The 22,250-nt window shown below is 34.9% G+C and overlaps 1 protein-coding gene across 1 annotated transcript; it reads left to right on the top strand.

Annotated features, from left to right (window-relative positions):
• The first annotated feature begins 12,062 nt into the window (after positions 1–12,062).
• Positions 12,063–13,306, top strand: LOC149789792 (uncharacterized). Its single transcript, XM_089973124.1, has one exon. The coding sequence runs from the start codon at positions 12,131–12,133 to the stop codon at positions 13,304–13,306; it is 1,176 nt and encodes a 391-aa protein (XP_089829250.1). The 5' UTR covers positions 12,063–12,130.
• The last annotated feature ends 8,944 nt before the right edge of the window (positions 13,307–22,250 follow it).

Genomic DNA, 22,250 nt, shown 5'->3' with positions numbered 1-22,250 from the left:
GATTAAATTTCAGCCGGAGTAACTCCCGGGTATATTACCAACATCTTATACACAGTATCATCTGGATTCGCAACATGGTCAGCGCAGAATAGTACTATCAACTATACCGCAACAGTTACCGGCTTGTACATGCTGTCTGTGTTTAGTGCTGCAAAAATCCGAATATTTACAACATATCCATGGCGGCGCTGCAACTGATAAGCTTTCCGGGGTTGTATCTGTTGTATTAAATAAAGGAAACAAAGAAATATTTATTTTGGAAGCAGCTGATAAGAAACTACCCCCAACATCTTACTGGTGGTGTCTAGAATTTGTAGCAGAAACACCGCAATTTGTTACTGTATAAAATATAATGAGTACCTCGATCGACGTTCAAAAATTCAGGTACAATGAAGAACGTGAATGGCAAACAGCGCTAAAAGATATCGTCGAGCAATACACGATAAAAATAAAAAAATTTCGACGATGATTAGTTATCGTCGACGTGATTGTTTATAGAGTATCCGCTGTTGTTGCTTGAACAGGTGTGTTATTATCAGCGGTAACAATGATGGCACCAGTAGCCGCGACTATATGTTCTTTGGCTACAAAAACGATTGCAGGAGTTCTCAATATCATTGCAAAAATGATATGTACTTGCACGAATAAAACTTTATCTGATTACATGATAAAATTACACAGCTACGGTAGTCAAGTTATCCTCGTTGTTATCAGCAAGCCTCAGAAATTGGATAATTTCTGATTTCGAGTTTTCAGAGATGATTAAAATATATCACGACGGTATTTCTGATTTAAAAATCATTCCAGTAAAAGAAATTGCACTAGCACAATTACGGGTATATTACAGCTGGACAAGCATCAGATCGAAATTATTTCATGGTACACCAGCAAATAATACACTTGTGTTTGCTGATAAGAACAAACCAGATGGTACTCCTGACTGGATGGATGCTGGAATACCAAATGGCAGTTATGAGATTGAAGAGATCAATGAAGAATTTCAGCGTAGAATAAAATCAATAACGGGAAAAGAATACATAATATGAATTAACGTTCATGAACCAACATTATCTGCTACGATTGAAATACATTCACAAGATTACGTCGTAGATATCTATCAAAGTTCGATCAGAACTGTTTTAGGTTGGCCTGAAATTCCGCCAGACTATCATGGACCACCAGAATCAAAGTTAATTGAATTTCTCACGGACGAAGAAAAGTTTATAACGACTCCTAAATATCGAAATTTGTATCCATGGGGTGGGATAAATTATTTTGTTTATTGTCCTCTTTATGGTCGTGATAGAAATTATCTCCTACCGTTTTCCTTGAGTGAAACTAATATTAAAATTAGTGAAAGAAACTTCAGAGAAATAGCTAATAGAATTAAAACTGAGTATACAACTACAATCACGACATTGGTACAGTTGTTTAAACATTATATCGTGGAGTATCCAAATATCGATTTAAAACATCAGATTATTGCAACGATACAGCATCTAAATCAAATTATTTCAGATCTTAAATATACCAATCAGTATACTGTTGATGCAATAAATGTCGGTACTTACAAAGTTGCAGACAGAGGAATAAGTATCAAACAGATATACAGCAATCATCATAAAATAAATAAAGCTGAATTATTAAATTTTACACTACCAGGAATTGAAACTGGCGAAGGAATAAGATCACTCAAATATCTTATCACTGAAAATTTTACTAAAATATATGATGCGTGAGTAAACTAGCTCCTCCTCCGGTCATTCTCAAATACAACAATGACCACGACGGGACAGGTAGACATGTATCACTAGGAATCGTTAATATAACTTCAACGATTGCGGTCAACCTTGTTTGTGACGTAATCGATGTCAGTTATCAAACAGACCTTGGAAATCAAATCAAGCTCAACAGGGATATGTTCTTTATACTTTTACCCCTCCAGTATCCCCTGGAAGTTTAATCGTGCAAGAACCATCTAATCTTGTTTACCTGCGGTGTCACAATAGTGTATTATCACGAATAAATTTTAAGCTCGTAGACCACCTTAATCACCTAATTGACCTACGTGGGGAAGAACTTGTGATATATCTGTATGTAAAGTCTTAAGACATTTGTCGTAAGATCTTTATCTTGATGATCTTTCGATTTAATCAAAGAAATATTATATAATGTACCAGCACATGAGGATTTTCATACAGAAAAGGAAGTACGTGAAACTCCATCAAAACAGCATTTACACGGTCTCCAGATGCAGAACAATTGAATGTTGATATAGTTATTGATGAATATGATAACGAGGATTTTCTATTGACGCAGGAACAGTCAAATGAGCTGCGTCGAGAACATATATTGTCGCGATCACGTGTAACAGAGATCAGATTCTAAATTATGCTCATTCCTGCATTAATTTTGATCAACTTAAAAAATATTTCAGAAATAACAAAAATAATATTTCAGAAATTAAAAAACAAAAACATTTCAGAATAAATAAAATATTTCAGGATAAATACAATAAATTTTTTATTGTTATTCTGAAATTGATGGGGTATTGTACAAATCGAGCAATTTTTCAAAAAGTACTTCAAAAAATATTTTATTTATTGTGAAATATTTATTTATTGTGAAATATTTTATTCATTCTGAAATATTTTATTATCCTGAAATATTTTGTTTATTCTGAAATATTTTATTATTATTCTGAATTATTTTATTTTTTATGAAATCGATAGGGTGATATAGAAATCAATCAGTTTTGTAATTTTGATATAATAATCGCTACGCAAAATTATGCAAATCAATCAGATTTTATGATAAAAAAATATTTCAGAATAATAAAAATAATTTTTCAGAAATAAAAGACTAATATTTCCGAATATATTGAAAGCTGTTGTCACTCAGTGTTGCTTTGATCTGACATAATGTTTCTTAATTGTCTTATACGGGTATTAATTGTTTTCTCTGCTTCATATTCGATGGGTAACTCCGATCTAACCTTTTCTATTGCAACAGAAAGAGAGGTACAAATTTATTTACTTGATCATCGTTCACCATAGCTAGTGACCGAAACATCGCTGCCTGAATCCGATTTATGAACTTACATTGAGATGATAGTATATACTTGCTTTCATTTTTAAGTTCTTCTAGCGTTTCAAAATCAGAAATCATTTTTTTTTCAGGATTTTGTTCATTAGATATATTAATTCAATTTCTCTAATTTTCTAATAGCAGAAATAATATCATTGATATTTTCATAACTCATTATACAATACATAAATCTTTAAAATAAAAAAAATATATAACCATGTGAACGAGTGTCCCAGAAGGTTCAGGAGGATGTTTCAAGGATAGCACAACATATACGATGAATGAAAGATGAAAGCCCATATGAACCACTAATCGAGTATTTTAGCGAGTTCAGATGATACACAACACAATCTTTATGAAACCCTAATTTAGTGTTTTAGAGAGTTCATAACGGTATATGAAACACAAACCCCATGCGAAGCCATAAATGAGTGTTTAAGCGAGCTCAAGAGGGTGTGTTTCAAGGTCAGTAATGAATGAATGAATGAATGACAGTACAAACATAAATCTTAATTAAGGACGGCACAACAATTAAGGACAACACAAACATGAATCTTAATTAAGGACAGTACAAACACGTAGTATTTACATACTTACACCAAGGAGAGTATTTACATATTTACACCAAGGACAGTATTTACATATTTACACCAAGGACAGTATTTACATATTTACAATGAATGAAGTTGAATGAATGAGTGAAGATGTATGAATGAATGAATGATGATGATGGATGAACGGGAATATTCTCTGCGCTCAACAGATTTGACACTCGCACACAATAATCATACCGTGGGTGATACAAAAACATGTATCCACCACTTGTGATATGGTGTGAAGTTATCTTTTTCTGTTGAGTGTCGAGGGCTGAGGGGCCCCAGTTAATTATAAAATTCGCTAATAAGTGTAACCACCGACGGTGGTCAGTCGTGAGATTCGATCCTGGGACCTCGAGTATCACGGTCCGATACGTTATCAACTGAGCTATCGAAGCATCTCACACATATATGTTTTAGAAATTATCATATAGCTAGCTATCACTGAAAACGAATCAGTATTGAGTATTTTTGTTCAAAATACAACTGAATTTAGTTCTGCACTAAAACAACGGTTTCTAGACATATAAAATTCAGAAAAAATGTATTTCTATACAAGAAAGAACTAACCGATAGTTATTCTCAATAAAAGGGAAGTAAGTTGAAATGGATCCACGAAAATACATAACAGATATGGATACGTAATACAGGGAGTATTGATAGTTGTGTATATATAGCCGATATCTATTCTTGACAAAAAGGAAAGTAAATTGAAATGGATCCACGAAAAACACATAACAGATATATATACGTAATACAGGCAGTATTGACTATATATTTCTGCACTAGACAAGGATAAATTTTGCATACTCCCGTAACAGAATCTAGAAATAACTTGCTATATCGTACAATGTAACCGCATTTATTTTTCTATTTTGCCAGTTAGAAATCATAAACATCTTTCTACAGGTACAATTATGTTATTAATTACGACGTAGATGGTTAACGAACTAATTATGACCGCAGAAAACACAATATACAGAGAAAAGATATATTGCAGAATTATCTCCCGTCGATCGAGTCGGAAAGCAAGTAAGCGGAAAAATACGGACCAAAAAATAAAAAATTAAATAAATAGGTAATAAATATAATTCGAGGTAATTACTAACTAAAAATGACAGTTTATCGCTCCTAAGGATTTTGGAAAATGATTTTTTGATTATATTTTTTGAGAGAGCGGATCTGGTTATATTTTCTGCAACTCTTTGTCTGGAATGTGGGTGAATATTAAAATATCTGGCAGCACATTGATTGAAATATTATTTCTTCGCCAGTATCTATATTTGTAGACTTAACCACCCTTCTTGAAACAGTCCTGCATCTCGCAACATTACCACGGGCAGAATTCTCACTTGCAAATTTGATAAATTATTATTGTCTTTTATACCATCAACGTGATCGATAACAAGACCATCTTTGATCATCCCATTATGACACTCGTACACAAATCTATGACAGTGATATCTTTTACTTTATTTTCCATGTATGAAAATCTAAGATTATCATCATTGTCAATACTACCAACTGGTCTTTTTGATCTACAATTTCTGATAACGCCATCGCGATTTGCTTCGTAGTTTCTTATGATAGGATGTCTCACAAACTCATTTTGCTCTATTATGTAATAATTATTTGTTTAATTCATTGTTTGTCTGAAATCTTGATATAATCCTCCTCACATTTATAGCGTTTTCACTGTTATTATTTTTTGTCATAACATCTTTTAAGCTCTCTGAACCTCCTACCGCCACATTGTGCACACAACTGTGTTTCTTCTCTCACTCCAACACCACACCGCAGACACGGTATTGGACCAAGACTCCCGCGCCGTTCATTTTGCAAATGCATCCAGCAAAATTCACCTCTACAGGATTTATTGCAGTGGGTCAATGAACCGATCATCAACCATTTGCACTGATTCATTGTGTATATAATATTTCCTTATTTAAATATTTGTTTGAAATATAGTATGAACGAATTCGAGAGATTATCCAAAATCAGACCTATTGTCGATGGCACCGAGAAAACGGATAAATTCAATCTCGACAGGATATCTCCCGACTTACCAATGCGAGATCTGGTTGATCTGAATAAGAGTTTGATCTCGAAAATTCATGACGCCAAGGAAGAATTTCGCGACGATGGTGCATCTCATGTATGGTCAACGTTCAAAATTATACGCGACAGAACCATCAACGTTACGATGAACGACAGACAAGCAGCAACTATCATTAACTATCTTGATGATCGAAAGTACTTATTCAGAGTAAAATTCGTTGTACTTACAGAAACAGATGATTGGATTATTCGTGATAAATACGATCCTGCACTTAGTAATAAAACAATTCCTATTCTGAGTAAAGATTCCAAACCAGGAATGTTGACTGGCATTGACACGCCGTATTATGAGCGAGCGTATCCTGTAACAGCAGTTATTTATGGAATTTATCCGATAAATGAAAAACCCAGCGTTGATAAACTGGCGCCAATGAAATTATCATCAATTGTGTAGCTGAACTAGTAACAGAGCACTTTACAAAGGCAATGCGTGGAAACGGTTTAACTGACAAAAGACGTGAAAAAATAAATTCGTGGGCTGATTCAGTTAAGGATAACGGAGCAACAATAAAGGATGTTGCTGGGTTACGAAAAAGAAAAAAAATTCCAATAAGCGTAGCAACGATATTTGGAGAAATATTGTACGAATCAAAATATAAATCAAGAGGAGCTCCAATAAATATCATTGATCATAATGCGCACGCATGAACTAGCTCAGTAATAATATTTCCACGAGATCGAACTGTAAGATTTTACCCAGACTCTGGGAGAGTTATGTTTGATTTTATTAATGAAATAAGTAAAAACGATCCTGTATCGGTGTGGTTATTTAAAAGTGATGAAGCGGGTGGATTTGATCTATTTCTTAGGCCAAATAGTGAAATATATCGAACAGAATCTCTCCAAGGGGAAATGAAAATCCTCGCGGAGAAGTGCGACTACTCCACGGAAAATATTGATAAATTATTAAGCAACTGTTTTACTGTTCCGTCTGTTGGGGTTCATTTTGCAAGAGGGAAAAATTCGTGGAAACCAACACGTTTTGATTTACTCGAAGACGTACAATTAAGTTGCATCGAATACGGACACGGTGGATTGTGGAATACTAAATACGATCACGGAGATACCATCTCGATTGGTATGGCTGCATGTTACCCGGGAAGTTTTCTTGGATACGGAGAGTGTTCTGGATATTTGAAAAGATTTGGTCACCCTACAAACGAGATGACTGAGTGGCAATTAATGGACTATTACTCGATTTAGATCTAACTGGATTCGCTCGTATTGAATCATTCGAGTTAAACGAAAATCTCCACAAAATTTGTTATGTTTGGTTTGGCAGACATTTCTCTGAGAAACGTTTGGCGCCGATATTTTCTTTACGATATATGCTTGATTATGCGATGTTGATATCATTAATTGTCAGTGAAGCAATTATATCGTATCACGCGCAGAGAGAAGTTTGGTTACCCACACCTGATTTTATTAGTCTTGATGAAGTCATTAAAGAATTTAAGGAAAAATGTCCTAATGTTTCTGAAGATGATATTATCAAAGAATCTCCTAAAATTCTCGAGAATTAAACTTAAAAATAATGAAAAAACTGCGAAAGATCTCGGTAGAAGAATTATAGGTAAATTTACTCAGGGATGCGCATATGATCATAAAAGACATTACGCACGATTACTTCTAGATGATGCCGAATATCATTTTATAATCGCTGATGTAACAAAAGGAGATATATTTGTAAATCGAGAAAGTGTTTATTTATCTGACGGAACAAAATTGGGTACAATCGTTAGTTACATAAATGACGTCTCCCCACAGTATACCCATCTCAGATCTTCGATGTTGGCTTATGTTTCTATAATTTATTATCGATGATTAACAGATTTCCTGAAACCGCAGTCAGAGTCTCAACGGATTCATTTTATGTTGAGAGTAAACATTCAGAATTGATGATTTGTTTTACGAGTAGCGATGAAAAATGGAGTTCGTGGAGAATAAAAAAGGAAATGTTACACAGTTACACGGGACGAGCGGATGTTCCGATGAGAGATTTTTCTCGTAAAAACAATAAAATATCAGAAATATCGAAAGCGCCGTCGGTGTATGATCCAATAGCTAGATCAATGGACCTGGATGATGCGGCAAGATAACTCGTGTTATTGAGTTATTTAGGCAGAATTCAGATATGATTGTTTTAACACCTGCACACAGACTCGCGCGAGAAATGAAGGAACGGCAAGTACAGTCGTGCGCGTATCATATTTTCTTTCGGTGGCGCGGGGATACATGGACTCCTGAACGAATGGGAGAAAAATATATGCCTAAAATAATAATTTGGGACGAAATATGCACAGTATCCCTGATTACATTAGAAACGTTTATTGATTGGTTGTTAACGAAAAATACCGCTATAATAATGTGTGGTGATCATGGCCAACCACCACCTCTCACTGGACCATCTCCACATGATTGGTTAAATAATTTCTTTGATTATTACGAAGAAATAGATGATGATCATAGAGCTCTTGATGCAAATTTAAAAGAATTTTTAAAAATTTATCAGATTGCAATCAAACAAAACTCAGTGTGAAGTAATGCGCGGAGTAATTTCAGAGTCCTCTATGGGCGATTTTTGGGATTTATGGAGACCAGACGATTTGAAATTAACAAGCAGAAAAATAATCAGAGAGACAATTCAACGGCAGTCATTTCATCTACATAAAGAATAAATTTCAGAATTACACGTACCGTTATGTTATCGACCATCAGAATATTAAGTTAATATTCCAGAGCAGACTGAGAAAAGAAATCTCGTCTTAAATGATCCTGTGGCTGTTGATATCAGTGTTGCCGAAGATGCATTACACGTTGACAAATCTCCATGGGTGTTGGGATAATTCATTCGTCTCAAGGATTAACTGTTTCTGATACGCGAGTTTGGATAGTGGATGATAGCATCGAATGGTCAAATTTAGTTTATTTAGCGGTATCCAGGGTTAGAAAAATGTATCAGTTACGGAGAATTATAATTCCTGAAATAGTTAATGAAAAAAGCAGTATCATCGATAGTGATATAATAAGAAACAATTAGCCGGATACAAACAAAATGACAATAAAAAAATAAACGCTACTTTTGATCCTGACGCCGAATTTATAAAAACGTTGTAACAGCAGCACAATAATCATTGCGCAAGTTGTTATCGTGTGATGTCATGGAGATATTCAAACAATGATTCAATACAATTCACCGTAGACAGAAAAAATAAAAATCTTGGTCGTACACGAGAAAATGGTATGTTCACCTGTCTCGAGTGTAATCGACGTCGGGGTGCTAGTTAAGTGTTCGCGGTGGTAACTGTGTATCCTCAGGAATCACCTGTAGTTGTTCACGTTTAAATCATCGTTCCGGAGCAGTTGAATCCAGTCTGTAGATTGCTGTTCTACCAGTAGATCTTGTTATGTTATATATCTTGTGCGTCGCAATACTCCAGATAGGGTTAGTCGCTCTTTTTTTACCGCCTTCAAGTTCACGAGCCTCATATAAATATATTATAGTAACATTGCCTATTACTGGCTGCGCTGAAATATGGCGTCGTTTGTATTGGTATAATTTTTTGTGATTGCGTTAATATGTTTCATGTTGGTTGTTCAAGTAATTTCATTATGTAGCGCAGCTATCACACTTGGTAATCTTGATACCCATTCACGTTATCTCTTGTCTTGAATAAATTCCTTCGCGTACTGATATCCAAATAACCGCTCAGCAAGTGTTCGATTAAATCGCTCACCAATTGCCTGATCACGAGGAATTGCAGTATGTCCTCGTCGTATTTTGACATTATGTCGCTTCAGCAACGATGATGCTGGACCAATAAATTCTTTACCAGGAACAACCTGCAGTAAATGTGGCCATCGTAGACCACCACGTTGATAAATTCGTTCAAACGCAGAAGCTACTTCAGATGCTGTTTTAGTTGATAATGTTTCTGCTTCTTTATATCTACTTGCAACATCAACGACAATTAGCGCGTATTTGTATGTTTTTCTGCGTACAATATCATGAGGTAAAAATAAAATATCTGCTTGATGAACTTCATTAGGAACACTAACATCAAAATACGCGTACTGAATTCCTTTCGGTGGTGGTAGGTAAATTTGCCATATCGCCTGTTTGGATAACCACGCTGCGGCGACAGAACGTGTAACATTTGCTGCGTTAGATAGTTTGCTAATTGCTGCTCTGCCTCTCCAGTATCCTCTTGGGGAATAATAAATTGATTCCATTTATAAAATTAATTACCAGCCCCTAGCGCTAATTTACCTTTCATCGCAGATCTTATTAACCAGGTTCCTAATTTTTCTTTAAGAGATTTGTTTTTCATAGAATTTATCTCATGAATCAACTTGACATCTGCGAGATGTCCCTGCTGCAGAGCATTACTCTTGTAAGCAGTATCATGAACGTGACATGCTTTATCAATATCGTTTATAGGATATTCACCTGGATTTGGTTGTTCCTGATTATCAAGCCTGATATCAAGTCAAGTACCAGGACCACAATAATTATATCCTGGTAGATGTTTTTCTCCTGGGTATTTAGCCCATGGAGTACCTGGGAATTTTGACATTAATTTAGCAATATCACCACCATCTTTTTTAGGTAAAATCCAAAATTTCTTTCTAAAACATACATAACATTTTTCACCATTTGCTATTTTCGGATTTCTCGTTGAACTGTAGCTAAATCAGTAGTCGGTGTTTTTTAGATCTACACCGCAAACAACATAAATTCATGTATAATTAAATATATCAATATAATTGATTTATCAGCGACTCGAAAACAAGAGCCACTTAAACACCGTCCTGCGTTACCAAATTACAACAGAATGATAATAGTATGTCCATCTGGAAGTGAAAAGACGCACCTTTTACTTAACTTGATAATGAGATGGCTAAAATGGGACAAGTTGTATTTGGTAGTCCCGTCTGTAGATTACCAGCGATGCAACGATCTGCTTAAAGATTTCAATGAAAAAGCAAAATTACTAAATGAAGAAAGTAATGATATTATTGATTTTATAACAGATATTGATGAAGCTCGTCCGTTGATGATTCAGACGGATTTATTAATAATTTGGTTGTATACGATGATATGATGTTGGACAAACAATCAAATCCAGCTAGGATATTTTCTCGAGGCAGACATAATAATACTGATAGTATTTAGGTTACACAGAGATATGTACAAATACCAAAAATGAATCAGGGATAACTGCAATATTTTATCTGTATTTAATGGAGTCGATACACATACGTTGCGAAATATTCATTAAACTTGGTGTGGTGGGGACATGGATTATAAAAAATTCAGAAATTTCTTTTCACGAGCTCAAGCTACCCCACGCGGATTTATAACGATAAATTTACATGATCCTAGATCAAGATATCATATAGGTCTTGATAAAATATTTGGATAGCATCAGAGAGGGTGCGACCTCAGGTTGGTTCAAGTTTATAATATATTTGCGCGATGAGTTTTTTAGTAAAAAAAATAAGGAAATAAATGGTCTAACTAACCGGAGAATTCTCAACGTGGTTAGTTATTTTTATTTTTAAGGTCATTTACGTCATTTTAATCCTTTTTCAGGGCGATTTATTTCGGTATTTGCGTCTGCGATAAGGTATGTTCACCCTCTCTGCTGCTAACGCAAGCCCATTCCCTGGATGAAAATTTTGAAAAACATTGTCTACTAAATAGTTTGATGCAATTCAGAATAGTTGTCATCCAAGCCGTTTTTGAGATACTCTACTTGCGTTGCACCCCACGTGTCTACTGCTATGGGAGGCTAGCTCTTCTTTCTAGCCGATAATTGGAATTTCTCTATCAACATACTGCAGAGCAATTATGGAAGATGTACATGCCTGACATCAATTTCAAGAACAACACATGCCCGAAACACCTAGTTCACAAATATATCAATATCTGTAAATAGTAAACAATAATAGCTGAAAAAGTCACACCATAGCCTTAAGTTAAGAAATTTGCCACGGGCCAATTTACGAAACTGGACACTGCCACCTTAGCACAAGACTACACGTAGATTGCTTGACGGGAGGAAAACCAAATGCATACTCGTAGTAGGAGCATAAAAGATCACATATGGATTCATACTGTAGAAATGGGAAGTATGTGATGAAAGCTTTTATCGGAATCGACACTTAAAACAGCACTTGATTATTCATACTGGAAAAACCATTTAAGTGTGAGGTATGTGTATTCCTACATGTAAGACATAGCACATCAGCGTCGGGTCTTACAGGTAGGACTAGAGGTATGTGATGACTGCTTTTCTTAGAATTCAAACTTAAACCAGCACTTGATGATTCATACTGGAGAAAAGCCATTTAAGTGTGAAGTATCTGATGAATGCTTTACTCATAATGGAAGTTTAAAACAGTACTTGAAGATTCATTGTGGAGAAAAACAATTTAAGTGTGAAGTATGTGATAAAATGTTTACTTGTAATGTAACTAAAAAAGACCACATGCGCATTCATACTGGAGAAAAACCATTTAAATGTGAAGTATGTAAAGAAAGCTTTGCTCACAATATAAGTTTAAAACAACACTTAACGATTCATGCAGGAGAAAAACCATTAAAGTGTGAAGTATGTGATGCAAGCTTTCTTCAGAATGGAAATTTAAAAAGGCACATGGGGATGCATACTGGAGAAAAACCATTTAAGTGTGAAGTATGTGATGCAAGCTTTCGTGAGAAAGGAAATTTAAAACAGCACATGAGGATTCATACTGGAGAAAAGCCATTTAAGTGTGAAGTATGTAAAGTAAGCTTTGCTCACAGTATAAGTTTAAAACAACACTTAAGGATTCATACAGGAGAAAAACCGTTTAAGTGTGAAGTATGTGATGAAAGCTTTACTCGGAATGGACATTTGAAACTGCACATGATGATTCATACTGGAGAAAAACCGTTTAAGTGTGAAGTATGTGATGCAAGCTTTAGTCGAAAAGGAAGTTTAAAACAGCACATGAGGATTCATACTGGAGAAAAACCATTTAAATGTGCAGTATGTAATGAAAGCTTTACTCAGAATGGAAGTTTAAAACTGCATATGCGCATTCACACTGGAGAAAAGCTATTTAATTGTGAAGTATGTGAGAAAAGCTTTTCTCAGAAACATCACTTAAAACAGCACTTGTGGATTCATACTGGAGAAAAGCCATTTAAGTGTGAAGTATGTGATGAAAGCTTTACTGATAATGGAAGTTTAAAACAACACATGAGGATTCATACTAACGAGAAACAATTCAAGTGTAAAGTATGTGAAAAAAGCTTTACTCATAATGGAAGTTTGAAACAGCACTTGAAGATTCATTCTGGAGAAAAACCATTTCAGTGTGAAGTATGTGATAAAATGCTTACTTGGAATGTAACTAAAAAAGAGCACATGCAGATTCATCCTGGAGAAAAACCATTTAAATGTGAAGTATGTGAAGAAAGCTTTGCTCGCAATAATCGTTTAAACAACACTTAACGATTCATACAGGAGTAAAACCATTTAAGTGTGAAGTATGTGATAAAAGCTTTGTTCAGAATGAAAATTTAAAACAGCACATGAAGATTCATACTGGAGAAAAACCGTTTAAGTGTGAAGTATGTGATGCAAGCTTTCGTCAGAATGCAAATTTAAAACAGCACATGAGGATTCATACTGGAGAAAAACCATTTAAATGTGAAGTATGTAAAGAAAGCTTTGCTCGCAATATAAGATTAAAACAACACTTAACAATTCATACAGGAGAAAAACCATTTAAGTGTGAGGTATGTGATGGAAGCTTTCTTGAGAATGATACTTTAAAATGGCACATGAGGATTCATATTGGAGAAAAAACATTTAAGTGTGAAGTATGTGATGCAAGCTTTTCTCAGAATGGAAATTTAAAACGGCACATGAGGATTCATACTTGAGAAAAACATACAAGTCTAATGCTGTCAACATATGTTAAATAGCCATGTAGAAAATACTTAGAGATATATCACTTTTGTTTCCACATTTTAAAAAAATAAGTCTTCTCATACTAACATTTCAAAGATTATTTTAGTTTTATTCATTAATAACTGTTACAACACAAATGAATCTATCTCTGTTGTCTTCACATAATTCTGCCAGACTTTGTGTGACTTTATTTGGCTTTTTGTTGCTTAGTCAGCATTGGCAGTGTTTGCATTGAAATGTTATGATGCAGTGGAAAACTGATGGTGTACATGAGGATAAATACTGTGGAAAAATCATTTAAGTGTGAGGTAAGTGATAAAATGTTTAATCATTGTGGTGCTCTATGGCTGCATGACGATAGAAGATGGTTGAAAGTACATCATTGCTTAAAAATAATGTTTTGTTAGACACAGGCACAAGGCTGGCGACTTCAGTGAACTCAGAAGCCCTTAACTGAAATTCTACAAGCCTGTATGCCAATTTCCACAAGCCTAAAATTTTCCCTTTTTTAATATAGTGTCAACATTGCAATGGCTAGAATTCGAATATGAATTCAGTAGGGTTTAAAGAGGTTTGAAGCTACTGCAAATGTTATTAGTGTGCATCACTGAACTCACTAGGGACTGGATGGTCCAGGTGTATAAACTTCTCTGCTGGATTCTCCGAGTAAATATCGGTTAGAACCATGTTGACACGTTTTGTTTGCAGCATATGCAAAACACTAATAGCCTTCCCTTTATTTTTGGGGGTGTATTTTTGTGGTCTGCTTTAGAAAATAAATCTCATTCAAGCAAGAGTTTGGAAATTTATTTTTGTTTGGTTTGATTCAGATTAATTGCTTCCTAAATCACCTGTAGAAATGAATTACACTTGAACTTTATTCTGACAGCTGAATTGATCATGTTTTGCATTCTGTAATTATGGAGTAAAATCTGGCTGCCAAGAAACATTCCTGCTGTTGCATACTGGAGAAAAACCATTTGAGAGTGAAGTATGTCATAAACGATTTTCTCTCCAAGACATCTAAACTTGTCAATGATACATGCTGGAGAAATAAACATTTAAGTATTTACATGTGATGGTATGATCCTTTCGAGCAGATGTCTGAAGAGGCACATGCTGGAAACAAAAATCATTGAAGTCTAAAGTATGTGATCAAATCATGCTGAGTTATAGTGGATCTCTAAAGTTGCACTCATTAAATTATAGAAATGTGATAATGCGATGGAAGGTATAATTGGAGTGAATATCATCGATGCTCATGAGAACTTGTACTAGAGACAAATGTTTAAGCATGAAGGAACAACGCAAACTGGAGAAAAAACATCTAGGTATGAAGCAAGTACACTTAATGGAGAAAAGCATTTCAACTTTGAAGTGATGGTCCTTAATGGAGAAAAACATTTAAATATTTATAACCAATAACAAGTTAGTTCCTAAAGTTTCCTAGATTCATTTTGAGAAACTCTGTGATGATGGAATTAGACTCTTGCCAGACAAGATGAAGGACAAGACCTGGGTAAACTAATTTTCCTTGCTTACCAGATATGTGCAGCTAGTCTGTTGTAGACATTATGCAATAGATAGATTGTATGTCTGATACTTATATAGGTCATATGTCTGATGCATTATATTGTACAACAAAATGATTTATAGGAATTAAATATGAAATACATAAAGTCTCAACTTATGTAATATGACAACCATGTATAAAGCTAAGGCCTCAAACCACATGTACAATGCACAGCCACTTTAACCATGGATGAACATTAAATTTGAGAAATACTCTAAAACCACCTGTCAGCAGTTCCTCATCACCTGTCAGCAGTTCCTCCTGGTTCTGCTCTTCACAACTTTTACAACAGTCCTTTCTATATCAAAGGAATTGTATTCTTTTCAGGCTTTACAATAGATAGCTGTCTCTGCACCAAAGGATGCACTATACAGATATTATGACACGAGAGTGATATCTGTTAGGTGAAATTTCAATTTGCAACATGGAGTGAATGCTGACATACCTCTTTGTTGCTTTTATGTGCTGTGGCTGAAATTTCTTTTGATGTAATGCCAAGTTCTACACCTTTTAGTCAATATTGTACCTATCAATCTTACAATAAACTAAAGGATAAACATTTAATAAATCTTCTAGTATAGCATGGATCAGTGAAGTGAGTAAAAAGATATGCTTTCACCTACTTAACTGACACATGATACACTAGACAATCTGGACAAATGTATTCTACCACACCGTAAACATGTCATGACAACACAATCAACAGATACAACATTTATGCTGAATATGACACTGGCTACATGAATATATATGATATGCAATTATATCTTTTAGCCAGTCTGTATCTAGAATTTTATTCTTTTCACATTTTCAACATTAATCATTTTCGCAATGGCACCTGTTAAGCATTGAAAACCTATGCGTGTTAGCTTTCACAGTTGAAAAGAGACTCTTTCTGAAGATATTTTTGAACATTGACTAGTGTTCCAAGGACAGACTTGTGAAGTGGAGATTGATCCACCAAAGAAGTATTTATTCCGTACAAACTCAGGTTAATTTGCCCATGTATTTCACTGTTGGGAAAAAATGGACAATGGTATACTATTATTGGATAATGTCTTTCAGTAACATTGTCAAATATATGACAGTGTGAACAATGACAATGAAACTAGTAGCTTTTTAAATCAAATAAACCCCTTAATCCAAAATACAGTTCACCATTATCAGTTTATTAAATTGAAATAGACATAATTGAAGTCAAGGAGAGAGGTAATTGCAATCTTGTTATGTTTTATTATGCCAGATAAATGTAAAAAGAAAACTACACCTTTATAGTAACATTATATTATGTGTTACAAAGAGAATACGTTGGATGCAGTATGGTCATGTGATTCATTTTGTAATTTTCATTATTCAATGGAAATTTCATCAACCAGGTATCATTCTGGTTGATTTTTCAGTTCACATAATATTCACATCCACACGTGGCATTGATTCATTTGCTTTTGAGCTGCAGTGTACATGTCTGAATGCTGATTAATTTTTGTAATGCAAAGAAGCTATTATTTCAGATGATGTGTCAAGTTTAGCAATGTTAAATGCTGCTTCCAGTGACACACAATAAATTGATCTTTTGTCATTGTACATAAATGTGGAGGCGATACTGAACCATACCAGACGAGAACCATTAAAACAAACGTCTTGTGTGCTCTTTGCATTGTATGCCTGTGCATTAAATTAAGCAGAAATATTACATTACAGAGAAATTTCTTTCTAAAATTCTAAAAATGAATTTAAACTCTGGTCACATTTATTTTCATATCTTACAATATATTTTCAGGTAAAGGTACATCCTGATTTTCATGGACTATTTGACAAAATAGTTGAAGGTCGTGTTAGTCCCCGATTAATCTACAATTGCAATGCTACATATGTTGACAAAATTCCTTTCCACCCACTGTGTTGCAGATATATCCATTGTGAATTGCGGAAGAGAATTTTGTAATAGACTAAATGATTTGTTTTAGAACAATATGGGATTTGCTCACTGAAATACATGTACCATACACAGACTATAGGTCAAATGTACAGATACAACAAAGCATTGTGCTGCATGAGCATACCGTATGTAAATGACTGATCCAATATCTGGGATATGCTCTTGCCACCTATTTTATTTGCCTGTAGGACAGTGGAGCATGCTTCTAAGCAGAAAATGAACTTTTTCCTTTTTTATGGCAGACTATGCACGAACAACCTTATCAGAGGTACGGGTTTGTGGAAACAAAACAACAACCTTTCTGAAGACAGTAAATATGTAATTCCAATTGAAAATTGCAGTTAGAACATATAATTATAATATGCTTCCTTACAATATGACGAAAATTTTTAAAATATGCCAAACACTGACATAACATTATCATATTCATTTTTTTAAAAATGTAAATGAAAGGCTAAACGTTTTTATCCATTGTATAAAGAAGATAAAAAGGAAGAACTCCTGCATGACATACAGAATTTAGAGAATAGCACTTCTGCTGAAAATGTAGTGTTAGAGTTATTTGAATCAGGCAAGAATGAATTAGACAATATAGGCAAAGTCAACTTCAAGAAACTCTCATTCGTTCAAAAACAAATAGGAGGAGCGGGGGTGGGCAACCAAGAAGATAATTTTTTGTTCATGAATGTATGTGATACAATCTATTTCAATAGTTAAAGATGGAAATTAAATTATAACAAATCTGTACAGTATTATTATAGATGTTTGGCTTGAATGAAATAAACTTATTAAATTGATAGGTTATATATTGGGCAAAATATAACGATATTTTAGGATTATTTTATTATATAACTGAAAAATCTGATATCTTTTTGTTAATTCATTTAGAAAAATCATTTCATTCTGTCTCATGGAAATTCACTGATATTGTCCTAGCCTTTATTTTAGTCTTTATTGGACTGATGAGAAGACAAAATGTAAAAACGTGGTTTGTAATATCTCTTCATATGTTCATCAGAATGGCTTATATCAAAATATTACAATAGTTTCAGAGACTAGACAAAAGGAAAGTGTAAATGATAATCATGGGTAACAATAGTATTATTAAGAAAGTTATTGCTGTGTATATTATGATTACATATGGCAAACAAATAGAAGCTCGGGTGATGAATAAACACAACTGGCAGCGAGCAATAAACTCCTTGCTTAAACCTAATGACAGGATATAAAATACAATGGTTATTTTGTTACAAAGCAAGCCAAGCCTGGAAAATGACATTGTATTCTTTTATATGTGCTGATTTTTTGTATGATATCGATTGACATAAAAAAGCCAACTTTGTTTCCCTTCTATTTTTTTTATGTGTCTCCAATTTTAATTGTTTTACAATGTCGGCCGACATTCGTAAGCGTGTACGTAACAAAGTTTTCTTTATCGTTTCCACCACAGACAGTTCCTCTTTCCAATTAAGTTGATAGCCTTTTTCAAATTGCACTTTTTCTTGATTAATTTACGTGGTCACTTACGTTAAAATTATATCTAAACAATGAGGTGTATAGTACCTATTCCCATTCGACTAGCATGGAAGGTTATGATGAGTGGGAATAGAACCAATATACACTCATTGTAAATGATATCTGTATACTAAAGAATAAGACTTCTCGTTGGATTGGGCTCTGCTCTTATGACGTCATCCCAGTTCAATGCTTACACGTTTGTCGGAGCACCTGATTTAGAGAAGAATTGGAATCGGACCACACACTCGCCTTTTAATGTCCGAGTAGACAGGGAGGAGAGGGACCCAGAAGGAGACGCCAAACGCCAGCCGGAACGCACCTGAAACGCCAGTGTTTATATTATCAAATTCAACCCAGTTGTCTACATTGTGGGTATTCCCTATTACTAATTCTGTGTTAGTTTCAATTGCAATTAGAGTCACGAATTTAGTTGTGTTTTTCCTATCATAAATTAATTTCAAACGCACATATTGTGTATATATCTTATTTAAACCAATGAAATAGGTATGAGAGACCATTACGAAATTTTTTATTGTCGAGTTAGGAATTGTGGTTTTGATTTAGAACGGTGGTCAAAGGATCATATTAGGTTATCATTAGTGTTATCAAGTCGAGATTTCAAATCAAACGTAAATCTATTATAAAATGGCAATATATGGTATCCCTAAGAAGTGCTGAGGTAACCCATCAGATAATCAATACAGATACTGCTAGATGGGCTGAACCTATCCTTTTTCTTTCCTTTGTATCCCTTCAAACCGGATTGATCATACAGGACCAAGAGTTTCCATTGATGGTGTTTTGGAATTGGTTTTGACTGCAATCCGTGGAATTTTTGAAGCTCATTTATCAGCACCGTCAGGATTGGTATTGGGCAGTCATAAACCTGTTCTCTTCGAATGCTGATGTCTACGATGGCTTTATTGCATTTTTATTTTTCTGTATGAATTTCTTCCTAAGTGATCCATCTTAGTAGACTTTTTGGTGGGCCTCTTATTGTTCGGAGTGCATCGGTAAAGTATCTACCTGCGCTAGCATTTTTGTAGTAGAGATATAAGACCCCATTCTTCAAATTGGTTGGCCATATAGTTGATTACAGCTGCTTGAAGGGGTGTGACTGGATCTGTGTTGGTTTGGCATCGTCTTTGTTTTGGTTTTGTGTCTTTTGTGAGTCATTTTTTAGTTGGTATATGTTATGTTGTTTACTTTTTTCTGGCGATGTTCCGATGTTTGTTCTGGCACCACTGGCTGACGACTTGATTGTAGTTACATCTGTTGAGAGTGTAGTATTTTTTTTTTTTTTTTTTTTTTTTTTTGATGAGCTCGCTGATTTTAGTTGTTGTTCTTGTTCTTGTTCTTGTTTATGATAGTTTCCCATGATTGGTAGGTTACTTTAAGCAATTATCCCACTTGGTGATTTAGGTGGTGCTGCAGTAGAATGTATCGATACTGCTACCACCAGGGTTGATGAACTCGTGCTTGCCTGCTAGGTTATGAATGGCAATTCTTCTGCTACCGATCTTTTTAAGTTGGCTGAAATATTAATTTCCTGCTGTACTTCTAATGGTAAAGGAATTATTCTGTTCTGCTAAGTCTATGACATGCATTCACTCATATGCCCCTCTCTTGAGCTTCTTTTTTATTTCTAGTTGAGATCTCAGCTGTTCTTCATAAACCTGTTTGGATAGTTGTAGATCATTTAATAGTTGTTAACGTCATTCTATGGGCGGGAATCATTGTATTGCCGACACTGGAAGACATTTGTTGTAGAGTAATTGTAGTTCGCAGGTGTACATTTTGCTCCCACTGCGGTCCCTCATTTTGTCTCCTTTGCGTTGGTCTTCTTGGGGGTGCATTTCCCCAGTTACTTCTATGTGAACTTCTCCAGTTATTTCTGCTATCTTCTTTCTATATTGGACAACAGTGTAGTATGCTTTGCTTGAGCACAACGGCTTTATCCTGTGGCGTTTTAGAGGTTTAATTCCCTTATCGCATTCAAAACTTGTTGTGGGAAAAATCCTTCCATCTCTGACTTCTTAATACTTCTCATACTTCTCACTGCTGTGTTAGTCGGCTACTGTTGATGATCAATGATGATAGTCAGACTAAATTCCACCCCGATTTAGAGGGCTCAGGCGCGGAAGCGATATAAACAATCCCAAGGATTTCTAAGCGTCGGAATGCTATTGCTCATCTCATGATGAGGGATAGAGAGAAGTAAAAGAGCATGTGTAATGATTTTTAAAAACAACCAAACTGCTAACCTTTTACGAAAGAAAATTTTTATCAAACCAACAAACAACCAACACATAACATAATCATATAATATCAAAAAACACATTTTTGACAAGGTTGTGAAGTCAAGTTGGAATTCCACAGATTGAGGTCATTTCGCCATTCATCTACACTACGTTTCCTAGGTAAGGACAAGATATATCCATAACGATCACAAAACCAGCAATCTACTTTTTTCATCGGTTCCAGAAGAGTCACGATCAACATAAGTCACTAAATGTTCTAAGGGATATCCAAGACCGCGTTGATGAAGACAATACATACAATATTATCTATACACCATGTAATCTGTGCCTTGTAATTTAACATTATTTAAGTGATTCGTCTGGGAATATCTTCTCATAAAGTCCATGATGTTGTCATACAAAGGTAGTAATCGATACAAATCAAAATAATCCACACAGGCATCGTGGGGAAAGTAGACGGCTACCCAGTGGGTTCATGGGAGATGACTGTAATATGTGTTGATGAAATAGGCGTGATGGACTTTAGGTTGAGGCCATAAGAGAAGCAGCTGAGATTGAAGAAGAATGGGAAGAAAAAGGAAAGAAGAGAAAAGGAAAAGGAGAGAGTGATCATGCCTCACCTCATACTTAGACCTATGTTTGTAGTGAAGCAAGAGGAGAGGACGCCTACGCCTTCACTTCAGCCACAATCAGTACCAAGTACCGGTATCACCCAGATGAAGATCTGGGAGGATGAGTTGGAGAGTCATCGGAAAGAGTTGGAGCCGCAGCATCGGCTCGAGATAAGGAGACCTCATCATCCCCAGGTGCAGAATAGAAAAGAGAGGGAAGTCTTCACTAACCCTCAGAGTGAAAACTGAGAAGACGCAGTCACTCAGCCCCTCTCTGCCCCGAACCAGACGTATCAATATTCTATTCGCATGATATTTACGTCCACACATGTCATTTAATGGTTGGCTTTTGATTGCAGTGTGCATGATTAAAGGCTGATTAATTTTTTTTAAATGTAGACAGGATATTATATCAGATAATATGTACATTTTAGTGAGGTCAAATACTGCTTCTGTTGATACACAATACATAGATCTCTTGTCATAATACATGAAAGTAAAGACGAAATAATTACAATATTCATCACTAAAATATGATGGTAATATTGCAAACATGCCAAACAATGAAATAAAACTAAGA

The sequence above is a fragment of the Sinohyriopsis cumingii genome, chromosome 10 (assembly GCF_028554795.1).
Source record: "Sinohyriopsis cumingii isolate HCF-2022 chromosome 10, ASM2855479v2, whole genome shotgun sequence".
NCBI lineage: Eukaryota > Metazoa > Mollusca > Bivalvia > Unionida > Unionidae > Sinohyriopsis > Sinohyriopsis cumingii.
The sequence above is the reverse complement of the archived record's forward strand: the minus strand, read 5'-3'. Positions and strand labels throughout refer to the sequence as shown.

What these genes read in the sequence shown, in the direction of transcription:
- LOC149789792 (XM_089973124.1), top strand. Translation starts at nt 12,131, where the DNA reads ATGATTCATACTGGAGAAAAGCCATTTAAGTGTGAAGTATCTGATGAA.